The 19,304-nt window shown below is 30.8% G+C and overlaps 3 protein-coding genes across 8 annotated transcripts in view; 2 read left to right on the top strand and 1 right to left on the bottom strand.

Annotated features, from left to right (window-relative positions):
* Positions 1 to 12,397, top strand: part of LOC106691190 (E3 ubiquitin-protein ligase LRSAM1) — a 17,811-nt gene extending 5,414 nt beyond the window's left edge. For both annotated transcript variants that reach the window (XM_014436883.3, XM_014436882.3), the window contains 7 exons: positions 376 to 484; positions 3,768 to 3,929; positions 4,990 to 5,080; positions 5,161 to 5,383; positions 8,077 to 8,361; positions 8,719 to 8,880; positions 11,195 to 12,397. In XM_014436883.3, the coding sequence (XP_014292369.1) occupies positions 376 to 484; positions 3,768 to 3,929; positions 4,990 to 5,080; positions 5,161 to 5,383; positions 8,077 to 8,361; positions 8,719 to 8,880; positions 11,195 to 11,317 (1,155 nt within the window). In that variant the 3' untranslated portion in view covers positions 11,318 to 12,397. The remainder of the gene's footprint in view (positions 1 to 375; positions 485 to 3,767; positions 3,930 to 4,989; positions 5,081 to 5,160; positions 5,384 to 8,076; positions 8,362 to 8,718; positions 8,881 to 11,194) is intronic.
* Positions 12,398 to 12,656: 259 nt separating this feature from the next.
* Chrac-14 (DNA polymerase epsilon subunit 3 Chrac-14) lies at positions 12,657 to 17,172 on the bottom strand. Its single transcript, XM_014436881.2, has 2 exons — positions 16,797 to 17,172; positions 12,657 to 12,920 (listed from the first exon to the last, which is right to left on the bottom strand). The coding sequence occupies exons 1-2, from the start codon at positions 17,065 to 17,067 to the stop codon at positions 12,775 to 12,777; spliced, it is 417 nt and encodes a 138-aa protein (XP_014292367.1). The 5' UTR covers positions 17,068 to 17,172; the 3' UTR covers positions 12,657 to 12,774.
* A 29-nt stretch (positions 17,173 to 17,201) lies between these two features.
* Abl (tyrosine-protein kinase Abl) overlaps positions 17,202 to 19,304 on the top strand; it is a 114,368-nt gene continuing 112,265 nt past the window's right edge. For all 5 annotated transcript variants that reach the window (XM_014436880.2, XM_067052919.1, XM_014436875.3 and 2 more), the window contains exon 1: positions 17,202 to 17,593. In XM_014436880.2, coding sequence (XP_014292366.1) covers positions 17,464 to 17,593 — 130 coding nt within the window. In that variant the 5' untranslated portion in view covers positions 17,202 to 17,463. The remainder of the gene's footprint in view (positions 17,594 to 19,304) is intronic.

The following is a 19,304-nucleotide window of genomic DNA, read 5'->3' as shown; positions in this document are numbered from 1 at the left end:
CACATACTAGCCAGGAATTGGGTGTAACACTGTTGAGTTCGTTAGATAAATAAACAGAAGGATTTTGTGTGCAATTATATGGTATATATTTTATTATGATACAAAACGTTTGATTTATCAAAATTATTGTTTTAATGATTCTTTTAATTAAGCACGTATCCCTTTAAGAAAATGTATTCTTACTTTCCTTACTACCTAGATATGGAGAATATTGTAACCAGAACAAATTATTATTTGCAGTTTTCAACATTTCTATCATTTTTACAACCCTCCGGGTCATACATTATAAATTAATTTATTTATTAGTGAAGTTAAAGAGTTATAAATTAATTTGTTCTCAAGTTTGTTAAGTAAGACATTTATTTAATTTTTCAGCTTGTTGAAGACTTAAAAAAACAACAAATGAAAATTGCAGAAGAAGTCCTTAAGTTTCAGAATAAGAAAGAAGCAGAAAGAGAGAAGTTGATAGAACACATAAAACAAGGTATTGTGATATTAAAGGCCCAACTATTTTTTTTATTAATTATGTACGTTTCTGGTAGTATTATTTGAAATTATTTTATTTTATTAATAAATAGAAATTTAAAAAATAGTACAGTTATCTTTTGTACAATCATTATTACTGAATAATTGCATTAAACAAAAGAAAATAAATATCATATGACAGTTTATTTCATCCCTGTTCAGTTTATTTGACCTCCTGGAAAACCACTTAAAAACACAATTTTTTTTGTTGATAATTTTGTTTTCTTTTAATTTAAATAAGCATTGTATAATATATATAACATTTAACCAAATAAAGGTTAAAAACCTGTTTTTTAACCATGGCTACACATTATTATCACCCATGTATGCCACTAAATATATGAATATATAAGGAACCAACAATTTATTAAACTTAATATATAGATAAACAAAAACCTGTTTCAATAAACAGACAAACATAAGCTAAACTATATCGTTAAACTAAATCAATAATTTATTAATGTATTGAGAAATATATAAATATACACAGAGATAAACATAAATCTGTGTAATACACTTTAAACAGAAACGTACATAGAGTCCTCTGAAACAATAGAGAGTGGGACAAGGAAGAGTGTCAGTCAACTTCCACACTTATTTTTGTTCACACAGACAGACCACTTCCGCTTCAAGACAATAGCACAAGTTGTCCTTTTCTACCTCCACAACAAAATTTCTAAAGCCTAACTGCCGCTTTCCCTCCCCCCCCTCAATTCCTTGTCCCCACCTTCCTCGTTCCTTATACTTCCTTACACCATTTCCCTTTTCAAAAGGGTACCACTTAGAAAGTGGTTTCACTTTCTTATTGACTCCTTTCTCTTGTCTTCAGATATTTCCAATGTGTAGACCTCAGGGAAGTCCACTAGTTATTTGGGCTTGAAGAAAGTAGATCAATTGTCTCTGGGTTTTTCTGACTATTTAAAGTCTCAATACGAGGCTGCGGGTGTTAAAAATGAGATAATTTCCAGCTCACCCATCTGAGAATCTACAACCTCTATGACCCCCATATTGTGCTCTCCCTCCTAATCTCTCTTTCTTTCTCAACTTCTACAATATAAACTACAACTAAACTAAATATACATCATCAGAACAAAACATTACTTCTCTTCTTTATTTTGTACTTCTGGTGGCGATGAGCCCGTTGTTTGCCTTCCAAAACAGGAATGACCTTCCTTGGGTAAGTTATAGGGGGATCACAATACATTAGACTCTGTTTATTCTTTGGGGTCAGGTCTCCAGGAAGGATCCTGGCATCACCTTTGTAGGGAATACCTTATGTTTTCACCCGAACCTACTGTACTCTTTCTCTTCTCTCTGGACTCTTTCCTCTTTATCGGTATGGAAACTATCAAAACCATCCCGCTCCATGAGAATGATCATAGCTGGTGGAAGTTGGAACAGTACTAAACATAATTCAAGGTGAAAGGGAAGCTCTCCCTTGCATTACCAACACAAGGTAGAAAAGTTACCTCCCTTGATGATATCTTATCATCATACGTCCTCAGAGTCCTTTACAATATTGTGTCTTCAACCAGTGCAGTCAAAGTTTTAAAATGTAATTTAAGCTTAAACATGACTTCACCTTTTTCCTGAGCATTTTTGGAAAATTTACCTCTCTAAATAGTAATTTTGAATACAATAAACTCTTTTAACAATATTTTACCACAATGTTCCTAGTTTGAAGTAGGTTCGTAAGTTTCAGATTTCCCAACTTTTTTGGTTTTCAAAATATTGAGGAGAATGATAACCCAGCCAAAGCTCCCCTCTCCTATTTTACCTTCATTACTGAGATGGATTAGCAGTTGTTAATAGAAAAGGTGGACTTGGTCAATTAAAACACAGATTGTAAGAAAAAAATAGGCTTCATTTTTACTACAATTTTCATTTTTTTGGTATATACATATATATATTTTAAATCAGTAAATTTTAATGTATCAATCATAAGAATTAACTGAAAATGAAAGATTCAACAAATAGATTGCCTGAGAATTATGTTCATTTAATTTAGGATGTGAATTTTTGTGTGATAAAAATATGACAAAGCTATCTTGTTTTGCTTTAGTGTATTTTTTTTTTTTTTTTTATGTAATTTCTTTAATGAATTGATTTTTTTTTTCTAATTTACTTGAATTATAACTGAAAGCTCAAACAACCCATAATCTTGTTGCTTATTATCATGCTAATTTGGAAGTGTATGGTTTTTTTTCTTAATATTATTATTATTCTATAAGGAATAAAATAAATGTAAAAATCTGGCAAAGAAATAAAGTGCATAGTTTCTTAACTGACTGATTGTCAAAATATTTAATCTGTCTTTTCATTACCTCCAGGCAATATAGAAACTTTTGTTTAGAAAAAATGATTTAAACTGTATCAGTTAATTACACTTTGCATTTATGAAGGGTTCACTCTGTGTGTTGTTTTTTTTTACGAGGGTTGGTGGAAATCTTCAAAAGACACGAATAGGCCCATATGTACCTGTCCGTGTATGGGATTTTTACCCACTAAAACCACTGCCCTACACCTGTTCATTCCTCTTCATGGGACTGCCACTAGGCATTACTTCATCAAGGGAAATGGCTGAGTGCCACCTCGCTTTCTTTGCATGGTTTTCACGTTTCCATGCTAGTCACGTCTTCTAGCCCTCTCTTTCTCTCTCAACCTCTTGTGGACGACTGTGGTGAATCTCTCCATTGCGTTCCAATGCTGGTCTGAGTAAAGCATATAGCTCACCACATTTTGTGGTGTGATGCGTCCTCCACACACTCTCTACAATTCGTTTCTCTCCTGAGCAAACCGAATACAAGCAAAAAACACATGCTCCGCTGTTTCCTTGAGTCTGACATCCAGGGCATTCTGCGGTGTTGTCCAGTTTGAATTGGTACTGGTAGGCTCTAAAGCATCCATGTCCAGTCAAAAATTGGGTTATGTAAAAATCCACCTCACCATGCTGGTGGCCATACCACGAACTCACATCGGATATTAACCTGCGAGTCCACCTCCCGGAATCTGCAGCCTCCCAATGCCAAATCGGAACTGCATATAACATAATGGAAGGGACAACAATAGCAAGAAGCCTGTTACTTTCTCTAGTACCTCCAAAGTTCAGAAAGCTTTTTAACTTGTTGGAAATGGATTTAACTAGCTTCTTAGATCAAACTTATGTTTTTTGTTATTTAGCTCGTTGATGATGTCTGGTCTTCAATTATAGGTCCATACCATTTAAAATTTCTTTTTTACAGCTGAATTGGAGGCTGATAATGTAATTGACAAGATGTTGGATATGAATCATGCCTATAGAGAACCTTGGTCCATTTTTCAACAGCAGGAGATTGATAGAGCTTCTGAGCGTCTCATTTTTCAACAGAATTTAAATGGAGACCTTAAGAAGAAGGAAATATTGAGTAAGTTAAAATTATTATGACAGTTATTTTCAATAGAATTTTTCCTTGTCAGTTATTATCGATGTATAGTGGTCAACATTTATGTTGAAGGTATGTTATATTGTATAATAAATAATAATGTTATTGTAAATGTTTAAAATTGAAGTTGTAATATAAGCTGTTAAATGTTTAGATGTCCCTGAGGATGGCTAGAAGGGCCGAAACGTAGGACAAATAAATAAATAGTGTTGAGACTGTATTGGATATTAAATTGATTTATTGATAAATATTACCTGGTCTCGAAAAATTTTTGAAATAATATAATTAATGTGTGGTATTTTTAACCTTCCATATCAGGAAGAGAAAATAATACAACAATCAAATTACACAAGTAATGCAAAACACCTCCTTTGGCACATATGAACTTAAATAATAAAAATTAGTCATGAAAAGAAAAACCAGTGTCAGTTAGTAAAACATAACTTCAAAGACAGAGAAAAGAATATTAAAAGAATAAATATTCAAATAGCCTAACATGTTTAGGAACTTTTTCATTCTCTTGCAGTACCAAATAATAGTATAACATTCCTGTTTTTGCGAGGAATGTAGGAAACTGTTGTAGAAAATGTTTTATTATTTTATTTGTGATTAAAATTGTTTGTTTGTAACCTAAACCATTTGTAAGTACAATTATGAATAAAGCATCACTGTTAATGGCAACATTACTTCTGGCAGTGTGACAATCATGTTGTTTTCTTTGTTTAAGGTCTGTTGGCTGTTGGCATCCACTAGAAACACACACTGTTTGTCTTTTGTTATAAAACCCTCTCGGACTTCACAACAATAACTAATGTTTCTTCTTTTTTAAATAAAAAAAAATTATGGAATTTTGGCTTCTTTTGAGGCTTTCTTGAAATCTTCTGATAGTTGCCACTTTTTCAAAATTTTGCCATGTTTAGGGAATCTAAAAAAGGAATTGTAACGCAAAAAAAACTAATTTAAAAAAAATGGATTTAACAGTGTTCAGTATTACAGGCCTCATGTTTTATCATTTGTATTATCTTCTGTGTTTTATTTTTAGGTGACATGGAAAATCTTCTGAAAAATGAGCGATCAAAACTATTAGATTATGAAGAAGCTAGAGCACAAACCATTAAAGACTCTTTGATCAGGTAACCTTTAGATGATTACTGTTTACCCTTTCTATAAATATAATTTATTAGCCTATTTTATTTATTTTCATCTTGTACAGAGAAGCGGAATGGGATAGCAAAGTTTCCCAGTTACTTGCTGCTCAAGAAAGACCGCTAGCATGGGATACATCAGAACAGGAAGCAGCTGTTGCCATGCTTCTTGAACGTTCTGATCTTGAATCTGGTCGGCTCAGAGCACAACTTGGAATTATTGAAAGACAGTTGAAACATCTCACAGCAGCAGAAATGAAGAAGGCCCGTATGGACACTAGTCAAATAACTGTATGTTTATTAATTGATTTTTATTTTTAAATTTCCCGCTGTCAGTATACACTGTCAACCATGAGATTATTAATTCATTGAAATTAGGAATTGTGTAATTTTATCTATATCTTACGAATCTGATGGATTACAATCAAAGTGAATTGAGGTATCATTATCAGTCAACCAAGACTATTAATTGTGCTTCATATCATTTATTAACTTAGGAAATAGGTAAGATCATGAACTCAAAAGAAAGAAATTTTACAGAGAGGTAAGCTTGGTCTTTTAGAAATTCTAAAACTATTATTATGTTAAAATTAGTTTCTGTGAGCCTAAAGGCAAGAAAGACATCAGTATTGGGTCACGTCAAAACTGAGCTTACATTCACTATAGCTTATGAAAAACACAGCTAAAAGCTATGTTGATTTGAATTTCTTATGACAATGTTTAGTGATTGAGAAAATGATTTGTATATGCATGTCATTTCTTCTTGAGATACAAATATGCTGCAGAATGTTTTTCAAATTTATTAATTTGTAATGCGAATTCATTTAATTTATTAGTTTAATTTATGTGGGTGATAACAGTCTTTTAGAAGTGGGACTCCTATTTACCCTCATTTATTAAGCTTAAAAAATTGTGTTATTACCTCTCGTAATGTTCTGCCAGAATTAGATTCTATAGAGGAAAGAGATAAAGAAATTCATTGAGTTATATTATTGTTTAAATAAAACAATTCTCTTGCATGGTATCTTCTTAAAAACCTGTTTTTATAATAAAAAAAGTCTTTGGCACTAGATTCATTACTTAAAACAAATTTGAGGCCCTGTTGGCCGAATATGAGAGTGGTAAGTTTCCGATTTAACAAAAATACATTACATTTTTTCTGAATTTTTTTTTTATTTTTGAACATAGTTTCCTTGTAACTCTACTCACTTCTCCCAACGATGCTCCTATCTCTGTAAAGATATGAGAAAACTGTCCGCACATTGGGTGCCGCATTTGCTCACGTTAGACTAAAAATGTGTTTGAATGAACATTTCCAACGCTCTGTTGGCGCAGTTTGGGGCGCAATATTCGAGTTTCGGTGCTGATTAATTACTGTAGATGAAACTTAGATACATCTGAAACAAAAATACAGTCCAAACAGTGGACTGGAAAGGGAGAACCAGCTCCAAAAAATGTTTTCTCAGCGGGGAAAATGATGGTGACTGTTTTTTGGGATATTCATGGAGTTATTTTAATCAACTATCTTCAAAAAAAATAAACCATTACAATGAGGTGTAGATAGTTGACCGTAGATTAATGCTTGAAGAAGTTTGTCGGGGGGGTGCGGTCAGCAAAGAACAACATAAATAAACAAAACCATATTTATTTATTTTATGCCCATAAACAAAACCATATTTATTTATTTTATGCCACAAAACCATATTTATTTATTTTATGCCTAATAAAATAAATAAATATGGTTTTGTTTATTTATGTTGTTCTTTGCTGACCGCAACAAACTTCTTCAAGCATAAACCATTACAGGAGCAAACTACCCATCATTACTTGACAAGCTGAAGGCCGAACTTGCGGGAAAATGGCCACATTTGCAGAAAAAGAAAATCCTGTTTCACCAAGACAACGCACCATCTCACACCTCAGCGGTTGCCATGGCGAAAATCCACGAATTATGTTTTGAAATGCTTGAGCCTTACTCACCAGTTCTAGCCCTAAGTGACTTCTTTTTGTTCCCTCATCTAAAAATAGTGCTCAGAGGATAGAGATTTTCATCAAATGAAGAGGCAATCACCTTCTTGAACAGTTATTTTGCAGAGAAAAACGCTGAGTACTTTTTGGACAGGTTACAGAGATAAGAGCGTCGCTGGGAGAAGTGAGTAGAGTTACAAGGAGACTATGTTGAAAAATAAAAAAAAAAATTCAGAAAAAATGTCTTATATTTTTGTTAGGTCGGAAAATTTTCAGACCACTCTTGTAATTGTTGTTGGCCCATCATCACTCTCATCAAAAGTGCAAGAATTTGGCTTGAGAGGATTGACATGGTGAATACAATGAATCAATTTTGATCTTCTTGTGTGGGAAGGTTCTAGAAAATGTAATCTGTTTGATACCCCATCTTAATAAACATGATGGGATGGGGGAATGAATAAATATTCAGTGGTGTTATAAGTTCATATTGAAATTATTATATTTAATTGTTGAGGGTATAGAGTATATGATGTAAATTTTGATCTTTGCAAGAAGTGAATTTCAGGTTTTATTTCTCTATAATATTAATACAGTTTTACATTTCTATATGGTGAAATTTTGGTATTTTATGTTTTACTAAGTTATAATGTGATGTACTTGTCTGTCATAAAATTACTCATTTTCAAAAATACCATATGATCTAAAAAATTACTTTTTAATCACAAAAAGGAGTACAAGTGACAATTTTATAAACAAGAATTTCTCCAATTTACCTGTGTCTGAACCCAATATATGCTTCAATATTGACAAAATTGTGAAATTATCATTATTTTACTGATTACTATCGATAATTTCACTATTATGTCAAAAGTAATAAGGAAAAAATCTTATTCACAAAATTATCATTTATTCCTCTTGACTACTTACCTGCTCAAATAAAATCTGCCTATCCTAAAAGCACCAAATATAAATAAAAAAGTATTTTCTTAAGATATTCATCATTCATTGTTTAACAGAATGAACTGTCAGAAAAGCGTGCTCAGCTGTCAGAGCTGCTAATGGATGTACTTGAACAAAGAGAAGCAAGGAAAAGCCAACTATTGGACATGCTGCGTAGGATGGAAGTTGTTGCTCATGGAGAAGAGGACTATTGGCTAGTGCAATATCAAAAACTCCTTGAATCACAGGCTGTGCTTGATCCTGCTCTTGTAAGATTGGTTGTGCTCGCTGGACTACCCAAACATCTTCCATTGCTCATGAACCTCGACTTGAATGAGCTAACATTAGACCAACTTATGAAGGTTGGTTCCTTGGTCAATTCAACAATTATGTAAATAATTCTAATTTTGTTGTAAAAACAATGTGTATGCATTTTTTAGATAAATATTTGTATAACTATTAAACATTTTAGCTTTAGCAGAAGCTTGAGGATTCTGTAAAAGCAGGTCGATTCATAAAATCAAGTCAAAAATACTAAGAAAATTTTACACACATCAGGATACATTATACCACTCAGTGATTACACATACTAACAAACATCTATTACAAGTTTCCCCTCTCTATCCAAAATTACTCTAATTAACTTTTACAATCTATTTTTTCCTACACTCTACTTACAAAAAAATTCAAACAATCGGCCTTTTCATTTTTTTTTTAAGGAGGGTATTGAGCTTGAAGAGGAAGCACAAGCTATTTTAAAGGCTGTGAGATCTTACTTATCAGATCTGATTGTACCTTCAGCACCCTTTGAAGAGATCCCTTCTGCTCCTAGTCCTTCAACTGAGTATGAGTCAGAATGTGTTGTTTGTATGGCAGCGCAGGTAAATAAACTTAATAATTATAATTTCAGTATTAACATTTTTATGTAAGTTAATTAGCTCAGCAGGACTCTTTAACTTCCAGGCTGACAGTTCTACTACATCTGTTGTGGTAAAGGTTCTTAATTTTTATGATAATGAGATATCTAATTCTAAATTAATAAATTTTATATTGATACATTTAGGTATAATAAAAAAAAGCATAATCTCAAAACTTATTGACATTTATAGACAAAACTTATAAAAAGATTGTCCAGCCCATTTTTTCAATCCTCTTATAAATAACACATTTATTTTTAAAAAATAATATTTTAGAGGTATGTGGTGACCATGAGCTCAAGCATAATTTAAAAAACTTTTGAATGGAAAAATATTTGAATAGTTTTCATATCAATCCATCTGATCAAGATTAGCATTTATATAATTCTTTTTGATCGAAAAATCTTACTGGTTTAACATAAAGTATCGTACGTCTAAAATTAGTTTGCCACTACTCACCTTTCTTCATCCTTTACCCAGAGACAAACTCATCTTAGAAGTACTATTATTATTTAAGTGATGCTTTATCTAATTTCTGCATTATGTTATTATTGCTAATCATGATAACATTTTGTTGAATAAAAATGGGAACATTAAAACTAAAATATTTTTTTAAAAACGGGTTTTGTAGTTGTTAGATGATGTTTTGTTTTACAGAAAATATAATTATAGCTATCTGGTCAATATTTGATTTAAAATTTATTCTATTTTGTCTATTATTGTGTATGGAAGGACTCCAGTTATCCATGTGTTATTTTTTAATTTTATTATACACTTTGAAATTATATGTATTTTGGATCCATTAATAATACAGTCATCCTATAACAACTCAAATTTTCTTCTGAGTTTATGCATTTTGTTCAGGTAACATTTAGCTAGGATTTAAAAAATTTAGTTTGAATATTGTGATTAGGATATCTCGCTTATCTCATGTGACCACTCTATTCAATACTTTATAAAGTCTCTTTATCTTTATTATCTATTTCGATATAGCCAAACACGTTCAAAGCTTTTAAATGTTTTCATATCAAAGTATGATTTCATCGATTTTTGTAACTTAAAAGATTTATTCATATTTCCAAGTCCTGACCTAAAATTTATATTTAAGTGACTACCCTTTTTACTCCATTGTCACCAATACAACACAACTTATGTACTTACATGGTCTCTTTTATATGATCTTTTTAGTTATATGTATTGTAATAGGGGGTGCGGTCAGCAGAAAAAACACTAATAAATAATTCTTTTGTTTATTTGTGTTTTTTCTGCTGACTGCAATCCCCGGCCATTTTCTCCTCTTATATATCTAGGGTCAACTATCTTCATCTCATAATATAATTATTATTTTTTAGAAGAGAGAATGTGGATTCTATCAATTTAATAATGGTTCATTAGCTTAGGGTAATTATTCATATTTTTTTTTTTTTTTAATTCTTTGGTACAGATATCATAAGTTAAGTTTTTAAAGACACTAATTCCAAATTTACTGTGATATTTTTTATCACGCTTTTACTATCAATTACAATCAACAACTTCAAAAAGCTGAAGAACTAACAATCCATAAATGAAATGAAATCCACATTGTCCCTTTTCCCTCCTTCAAAAAATATAAAATATATACAAAATTTTTATAAAAAACAATCAAGTAAACATAACAGGTATGTCACCACATCAGTGACAGTTGATTTAATAGTCCTGGAGTTTTTTGTGTATTATGTCTGTTCTCAACTGAGATGGAGTGCAATAAGTTAACATAAATGGATGACACAGAAACAGTACCTGGGAATAACTAGAGTTGTATTTAAAATTGAAATTTAAAGAAAACTTTTTAAAATTTCAAATCTCTGATTGCTTTAATCTGATATAAATATAATCTGTCGAGAATATTTTATTCTTAAAATCTCAGTAGGAGAAAAAAATGGAATATAATTGATTTTTCCTCTTAATCGTTCCATTGTCTTTTCAAAGCATAACAATTTTATGTATATAATTGTTAAAGTGTTAGTCTGTAACAAAAACAGGTGATTTGAGTAAAATTATCATTAGAATCATATAGATTCGTGACTATGTCAATCATAGTGGTCTTAAGTTGTTGAAAAAACCAAATAAAAAGTATAGGTTTAAACAATAAAAAAAAATATAATTTTTGATTATTGTTGTTGTTGCCCATAATTTTGTTACATATTTAATAAAAATATTAGGGATTGAAGTGGTCCTTCATAAAATCAATGTAGACTAATTATTGTCAATAAGCTCATTTTTTTTTTTTTCATTTCAGTGCCGAGTTGTCTTTGTACCTTGTGGACATCTCTGCTGTTGCCAACCTTGTTCACAACAAATGAGGCAATGCCCACTTTGTAGAAGAGAAATTGAGTCCAAAATTCATATTATACCCTCATAGCACTTTTCATACTTTTTTATAAAGGAATGTTAAAAGCATTTTATATTAATTATATTACTGCATCAGTACTAATTTATAATAAATTGTTTATATTGTCAAATCAAACAATTATGTATAAAACACATATTGTTTTTATAAAAGACATTTTCTATATCTAGTCGTAAATTAGTGACACTATGTTCTTCTCTATTACTTGAAATGTTCTTTGAATATTTTATACCAAATTGTTCACACTTTTTTCATCATTCTCATTTTTTACTTGTATAGTTCTGAGTAAATTCCAACTATTTACAAATAATAGTAAAAGTTAAAAAAATCAAGAGGCACAGATAGTGTATATTTAAGATAAAGCACAAAATGTAATGTAAGAAGATAGTGTATCTAGTCAAGTATAGATTATTTAAAATTATTTATTCATTAAAAAATAAATTCTATAACATTTTATCACATTATGTTTACCTATTATAATATCATTAGTCCGCATTAAAGTATTTAAGTTAAAAGAAAGCAAACTCGTGATAAGAAATATGTTTTGTATGATGTGCGATTCAGACACAAACATACAGCTTTAAACCTTTCATTTTTAAATTTATTTTATATTTTTTAAATTAATAAACAATAGTGTTCTATACCTGTTACCTATTGCCAAAAAAAAAGTATCTATTTCAACAATTAAAACTAATAAGTACCTTGGTAGTAGTAATTATTTTTAAAAAATTCATTTTAACATGAATTTTCTTATGCTTTTGATTAAAATATGAAAATAAAATGAACTGAGTAATTTTGCCCAGCCATAATTCTTATAAAAAGGAAATTATTATGGTCTTGCTTTATAATGGAATTCTCTCAGCTCTGCCAACCAATAAAAGTTAGGCCAAGCAACTTTCGATCCTTTTGCCATTTCTAGAAGCAAGATTTGTGGCCTTTGGCAACAAGTAGCAATTTTTTATTACTGATGATTCACCAGCATGAATGGATAAATGAAATTAGTAAGAATTAGGAACATGAATTTCCTAAAACATGGAGGTATTTTTACAATCGACCATATTTATAATGCTTAATAAACATTACCAAACCTGAGTTTTGCTTTATTAACCTTGTTTCATGAAAAACCTTCTTTTTTTTTTTAAAAAAAGTTTAATTATACTTTAGCAATCATCAAAATTAATACATAGCAATGGATGTAAGAGTGCCAAACACCTAAGTAGAGTAAAATTTGCAACTGTTTTAAAATTTAGCATTGACAAATCAACAAATTTATTGTGTCAAATGAGTTTAGAATGTTTTTTCTGTTAAATTTATTAATATCTGTAGGAAGATATCATATAAGACAAATAAATCTTGAAAAAAATATTTTTTGTTTTAATAAAAACTGTAACAGTAAACAATTCAAAACAACTATGTACATATTTTCCTTTCTCACCAGCTAATGCAATAACTTAAAATAACAGATCATATCAATTATCTTCTTCTTGTTCCTCTTCCTCTTCAACTTCAATGGCACTGCTGTTATGCTTTCCATTTATTTCACCATAGACTTCTTTATCATCGAGTGATTTCTCTGCTGTTCTTAGCTTCTTTTCTTGTAAAACTTTCTTGTGTGCTGCAACAAGCGATGACAAATTTATTATAAAGAGTATAAATATAAATGATTTGCACTAATATTAAGTTTTATAAACAGAAAAAGTAGATCATGACAGAGAGGGGACAAATGCCAGATGGCAACTTTCACGCTAAATTCATATTTCTTTACTCAGTTTTGGAGAAAACCAGGAGTAGTAAAAAGAAAAAGTAATTAAAATATTTTGTTCAAGTTGAGATCTTCCTACGTGAGACTGCCAAAAGTCGTAACTAAAAAAATCAAAATAAACTTTCCTAAATTTTCGTATTTTTCTAGGTTATGTTGAGGAAAGTACCTTTCAACCTCCTACGAGAAGACTAAGCAAATCTTCAGGAGAATTTTCACGAAAGGTTTATACGAAATCCAAGAAAATGGAAAAGAATAATTCAGAGGACACTATTGAAGTGATGAAACAATTTATCACAGGACATAGAGGATTCCATGCCAAACTCTATGCTTACAGGTATGACATTAACCCACTTTGACACCTAAATGTGGAGTTCTACTAAGTATAGCATCATGGCCTGCAACACATTTCAAGCAATAAGGAGTAAGCTACTGAAGAAACTGGACTTTTATGACATCACAGAGAATGATTTCTCTTGGTTCTTAATCTGTAATAACAACTATCAAGCTTTTGTATTTTGGTGGTAAAAGGCAGCAGGTCCAAAACAATTTTAACCTCCTTTAAGGAAAATGAATAAGAATTTTGATATAAAGTTATCAGTAGAGGTGGCAAGTGCCTTTCTCTACCAAAACTCATATTCCGGAGACGAGAAAGGAAGGAAATAAATAAAAGTTTCCACATAACATTACATTCAGAATGTAGGAAAAATTCTCAAAAAATTAAGGATTAGATACCTATTTGGACGTTCATATAAGGATATATTCAGTACTATTGTGAAAAACTAGATAACTTGAATCACTTAAAAGTTAACATGAATAATTAAGTTGAAAAAAATTAAATTTTTATAGTTTAAAAGTTATGTATAATAAGAAATCATACATACTTAAGGGATCATTAAAAAAAAACTAAGTTAAAGGATTTTAGGGAAGATGTCCATATACATTTTTCACTAAAATGTTTTATTATCATGTATTTACTTCGATTAAGTGTAGATATATTTTTACTTCTACTAAGTGTAGATATGTATTTACTTCTACTAAGTGTAGATATGTATTTACTTCTGCTAAGTGTAGATCTGTATTTACTTCTGCTAAGTGTAGATATGTATATACTTCTATTAAGTGTATATTTATATTTACTACTGTTAAGAGTATGTAAATAATTAGTTTGTCCACACTAGATCAATCTTGAAAGAAATTCAGTTGAGATAGTAATGCCAGATTTGTCCTTGACTTCATCAACTATTTTTTAAGCAGCTGTGTAACCATCAATTCATATGGAATAAAAAGGTCTAACATTACTAAAAAAGGGAATATCCAATATATTACAAATAGAAGGAACTTCTAATCTTAGCTCAAGGACTTGAGACAATTCAGTTTCTCAGCTCAAGAAACTGTGGAAGAAACAATTTATTAGAGACTAGTGAAATATATATTTTTCAAGGTCTCATTTATATCAAATGTCAGCAAGTTATTTTAATGCAAAGAATAACATACAAATAAATAAACTGGATATTTTTGAAAGCAATGATCGATAAGAGATTTAAAAATAAAGGAAAGGAAATTTCAAACTTTCAAAATGAAAATTGGAAGTGGTTTTAATCCCACAAATACCAATAGCAGATAGTATACAGGGCCAATAATAAAAATAAAATGTACATTGTTTATTTCTTACAAACCCTAAGTGTCATCAAGGAAAATGATTTGTTTTTGTCAGATGAAATGATCACAAAAACTTTTAAATAACTTGAAACATAGTTATAACTGCCTATGTTAAAGAAAAGTAGGTTTTTGGACCATAATTACATTTTTTTTTTTTTTTAATAACAAGTCATTCAACATATTCAAGCAGACAAATAAAGAAATTAAATTTAGAAATCTATTGATAAAGAACATTCATTTTTTATATTGTTTTTCCAAAACTAAAACGTGCTGACAGTGTGTAAATAATGTCCTCATGCTTTGTTGTACACACATACTTTTTTTTTTAATCCATAAACAGTGGAAATGGTGGCAAACCAACAACAAAAAAGAAATACCTCATCTCACAACTGACTCAAAATTTGTCACACACTTTTCTTTGTTTTATTTTTACAGTAATTCAAGCAGTAATAAAATGTTGTATCTCTGAGAATCTGAAGTCTGAAATAGAGGCAGTATCTGTCCTTCCTGTCCTACCCGGTTATAATAATAGTTTGTCTGATATTAGAGCTTTATTCAATAGGTCTGTAACAACAACCACTTTTGACTTCACAGAGCATGCGTGGTATAGGTTTTTCCTTTCTAAAGCCTGTACTGCGCATGGTCTGGACAGTCAGAAGTAGTATTTGAAACAGACACAAAACATGTATGACACATTGAATCAGTGTATCATTTGGGCTATTTACAAGAGGTGTATGCTCATGATTCTCATTTAACTCTTCTTCCTTCACAAAAGTATTCTGAGCAATCTTTCTCAATATAAGAGTTAGTAATGAAAGAGTTTTAGCCTAATAACAGGAATCTACTACTGAATCGGCAAGACATGAACTAGAAAATCATTCAAATCTATAACTAGGAGTATACACCCAATTCTAAATTGTAATTCTTTGCTTTTTTAAAGTGATATATAAAACTTTTTTACATAAGGAACCTCCTAAATCACAATTGGTTCTTACGTATTAACGCCACTGCAGTTGTTAGCACACAGAAATCTTCTTGTTCGTACTTGCACGAAGTTATCATTGGTTTCTAGTTGCCTTGTTGTTTACTGATTTTTAACGCTATGAAAATACGTGTTTGGAAAAAATACACCATCCAATTGCATTGTGGAAAATGATGAAAGTTTGTTTACTAATTGTAAAAATAATTGTGGTTGAGTATTACCCAAACAGTGGATGTTTGGTGGTATATGTAGAGAAATAGAAGATTCGTTTGTTATCACTGTTCCTAATAGAACGGGCTCTACCCTTCTTGATAAAATTATTGAAAACATTACAGATGATAGCATAATTTATTCTGACAGTTGTAAAGGTTACCAAACAAATACAATAATAAAAGAAGGATTCCTACATGCTAAGGGTAATCATAAACACAATTTTATTGATCCTGATACAGGAGTTCATACACAAACAGTTGAGAGAATGTGGGGTAGTGCTAAATGGAGGAACAAGAGACAAAGGCAGATGGCGAGATATCATTTGTAATCTTATTTATCAGAGTTCGTATAGCGACAGGATCAGGTGAAAGAAAATATAGACTGTTTTGAATCTATATTGAATTCCATATCGGCCCATTTTCCACTGAAATCTGATTGACTACTTTAAATAAATAAAATGTTTTGATTTTACATAAAGTTTTTTATTCTATAATTTGTTGCAAAAACTTTAGGGGTAGATTAGCGCATTAGCAGAATTCATACCTCACAACTTTATGGAGTTAAGTAATAACCAACAACTGGGCTGAATGGGTTTATACATATGTAAACTTTAGAAGGGATTTTGGTGGAAATCTCTTGCAAGCAACCATTTATCGACTCACTATGTTATGAATTTCTGCTTTACTTCGTACTTATTGTTTAAAGTCTTAACTCTTAGTAACAATTAATGGTGTTTTTTACTCATTTTAATTAATTACTCACTACACAAGCAATATTTTCTGTAACGATGTATTTTTAACATCTTAGTGGCTTCTTAGACTAGATATAGGATAAAAAAACATGCAAATAAATCAGATGAATAGTAGTGCACTAACCTTCCAGGGCATCTTTTAGCGGTTCAACGAAAAATTCAAAATCTGTTTCAGACAAGGCCTTAAAAACATCATTAGCTGATATTGTTTTTCTATTAGCCTGTGTGGCAAGGTTATTAGAAGTAGAAGTTAAATATAAAACAAAAACTGAAGCAGCTCTCGCCACAGCAACTCGAGCCTCTTTAGAAACATTTACTCCATCCGGCAAGCACTCTTTAATAATTCTTGTCACAACCGAAGCCGGTAAATTTAAGTCCTCAACGCGTTCAGCCATTTATCAAGCAATTTTAAAACAAAATTAACCAAAAAATCAGTAAATACAATTCCTAACAAGTGTACCGTGGCGGGAATGCATCAGCTGATTATTACGCTTCTAGCGCTACTGTGTGTTTAAGCTGAAAACTAAATAATCGACGTCAAGTTGTTAAACATGGCGGAGTGATAGGAGTATGTTTCATGTTTGTGTGTGATTTCGCCGTTATTTACTCAACTTTGACGAGTAATATCTATGTATTTTGTTTTTTGGAGGATAAGAGATCGACTTTCAATGTTTGGTGTATTTAAATATGTAATTATCAAAAGATCCAGTGCATAAAATGTCCTCAGTTGGGCACAGCCGACAACTGGTTGGTCTGTAGCCGGACTGGGGAATGGTGTTATTCCTCAGAAGATGGGAGCCCAACAAGCAAAAGAGCGCGGTCTGAACCCAGGATCTCTTACTGTCCGATCAACGAGACACAAACCTAGAGTGTCAAAGGATGGCAGACAACAAGGATCCAATATTTTCACAGAACATAGTGGTGAGTCACTTTCACCCCAAACATGAAAGTATTTACTTATTTCCAGTTTCTTTTATCTCATATTATTTTGTATTTTCTAATCGACTTCAGCATGTCTCCAGAGACCTTTATCGTTAGTAAATATAGAAATGGTTTTATTTCAACTGTCATGATTTTTTGTAAATCAGTTACTTTTCTTTATAAAAAAAACTTATTTGGGCCTTTATATGTGATTTTATTGGTGATTTTTATATTAAAGGAGAGGAGATTAACGTATGATAATTTATTTTTATTAAATTGATATTTGTTGTAGGTACAATTTTTAAAATGTATCATCTAGTTGATACTTTTGTCTTTTATGAAATTAAAGATGTATTGATTTGATTTGTTATAAATTTTTTATTATCAACTTCATGCCAATTACTTCTTGGAGTAAATAATTGAGGTTGATGTAAGGTTATTGACAAACCTTACTGGTTGGTCTTGGCTGGAAAATCCTGGAAATTGTTGAAGGGGGCGCACTGTTCGCCGGCATGAATGAGGGGTCCTTCCAAGTCCCCTTCCCCTTAAACCTTACACATGGCGCACAGCTTGCTGTAGTGGCTTATTTTATTCTGGATCGTTTTCCTAAGCGAGTTGTTCTTATCTTATAAATATTTTTGTTTATGGACCTTTCCTTAAATATATATAGATATATTAAGTGATTTTTCTGTCATTTTTATTATGAGAAGTTCTAACATTAATTGTTTTCTATAAAACTTTTAAAGTTTATAAAAATGATAGTTCATTATTAATTACTAACTTCTAATTAGTAATACCTTCGAATTTGAACCTATAGTTAGTAAAACGGTTCTCTATGAATTTCTGATGGTTAAGTATAACCGAACTTGACTTGTATTTACCCCTAATTGTTAAATTAGTTAGTTTGTCGCGCTAGTTCGTTTTTTTTTTTTTTTTTTTTGTAACACATGTTTCATGTTTTTTGCTGTGATAACTATTACCTCCGGAAATAAATTTCGTACCGTTTAAACTAAAAAATGGTTCATTCTAGAGACATTTCGTACCTTAGTAAAGGACTGTTGAGACGAGATCCCTCTAAAATAAGTTGATTGCTGGAAGTATTAAAATCGTATTATTGATATTTTTTGCATTATAAGATATCACAGCCTAAGACAAGGTTTGTAAAAATGTTCACTTGCCGGAATTGATAGAGAATATACTAATAATTATAAAATAAAACAATTAATCTTGCATACTTGATCAAGTAGGTTAATTAACCTATCTGTTAAAAACACTTTTGGACAAGTTATCTATTCAGTTTCCTTTGTTCTTTTAGTCAAGGTAAGAAAGGAGCACCTTTTGTTTCTCTGATGACCTTTGCTGTTGTAGGCGAATTGTTGTTACTACCTACCCATACATATGTTTGTTTAACATGATAGGGTATAAGTTCGGAATCTGGTGTAAAAAAAAAATATATATATATTTATCAAACCTTAACTTTTTTAATATATTTGTAAATAGTGGAAACCTTATAAAACGTGTACTGAAATACATTGTTGATTGATCAACTTGAGGTATAAAACATAGTCTGAGGTGTAAGATGTATATATCATTTATTTAAAAGGTTTTAGATTTTTCGGCCACCGGGTCATCTTCGTCCTATAATAACATTTTAAACGTTTTTTACATTGAAAATTAAGGTGCCCGCACCAATAAAGAGTTTGCTCTATTA

This window comes from Halyomorpha halys, unplaced genomic scaffold (assembly GCF_000696795.3).
Source record: "Halyomorpha halys isolate HHAL.00 unplaced genomic scaffold, Hhal_1.1 Scaffold2137.1, whole genome shotgun sequence".
In the NCBI taxonomy this organism is placed as follows: Eukaryota; Metazoa; Arthropoda; class Insecta; order Hemiptera; family Pentatomidae; genus Halyomorpha; species Halyomorpha halys.
This window is presented reverse-complemented; position numbering and strand designations above follow the sequence as displayed.

Coding starts and splice junctions, on each gene's coding strand:
- Chrac-14 (XM_014436881.2), bottom strand. CDS start 17,067: ATGGCTGAACGCGTTGAGGACTTAAATTTACCGGCTTCGGTTGTGACA. Junction 12,921..16,796: donor GCTAAAAGATGCCCTGGAAG/GTTAGTGCACTA, acceptor CGCTTGTTGCAG/CACACAAGAAAGTTTTACAA.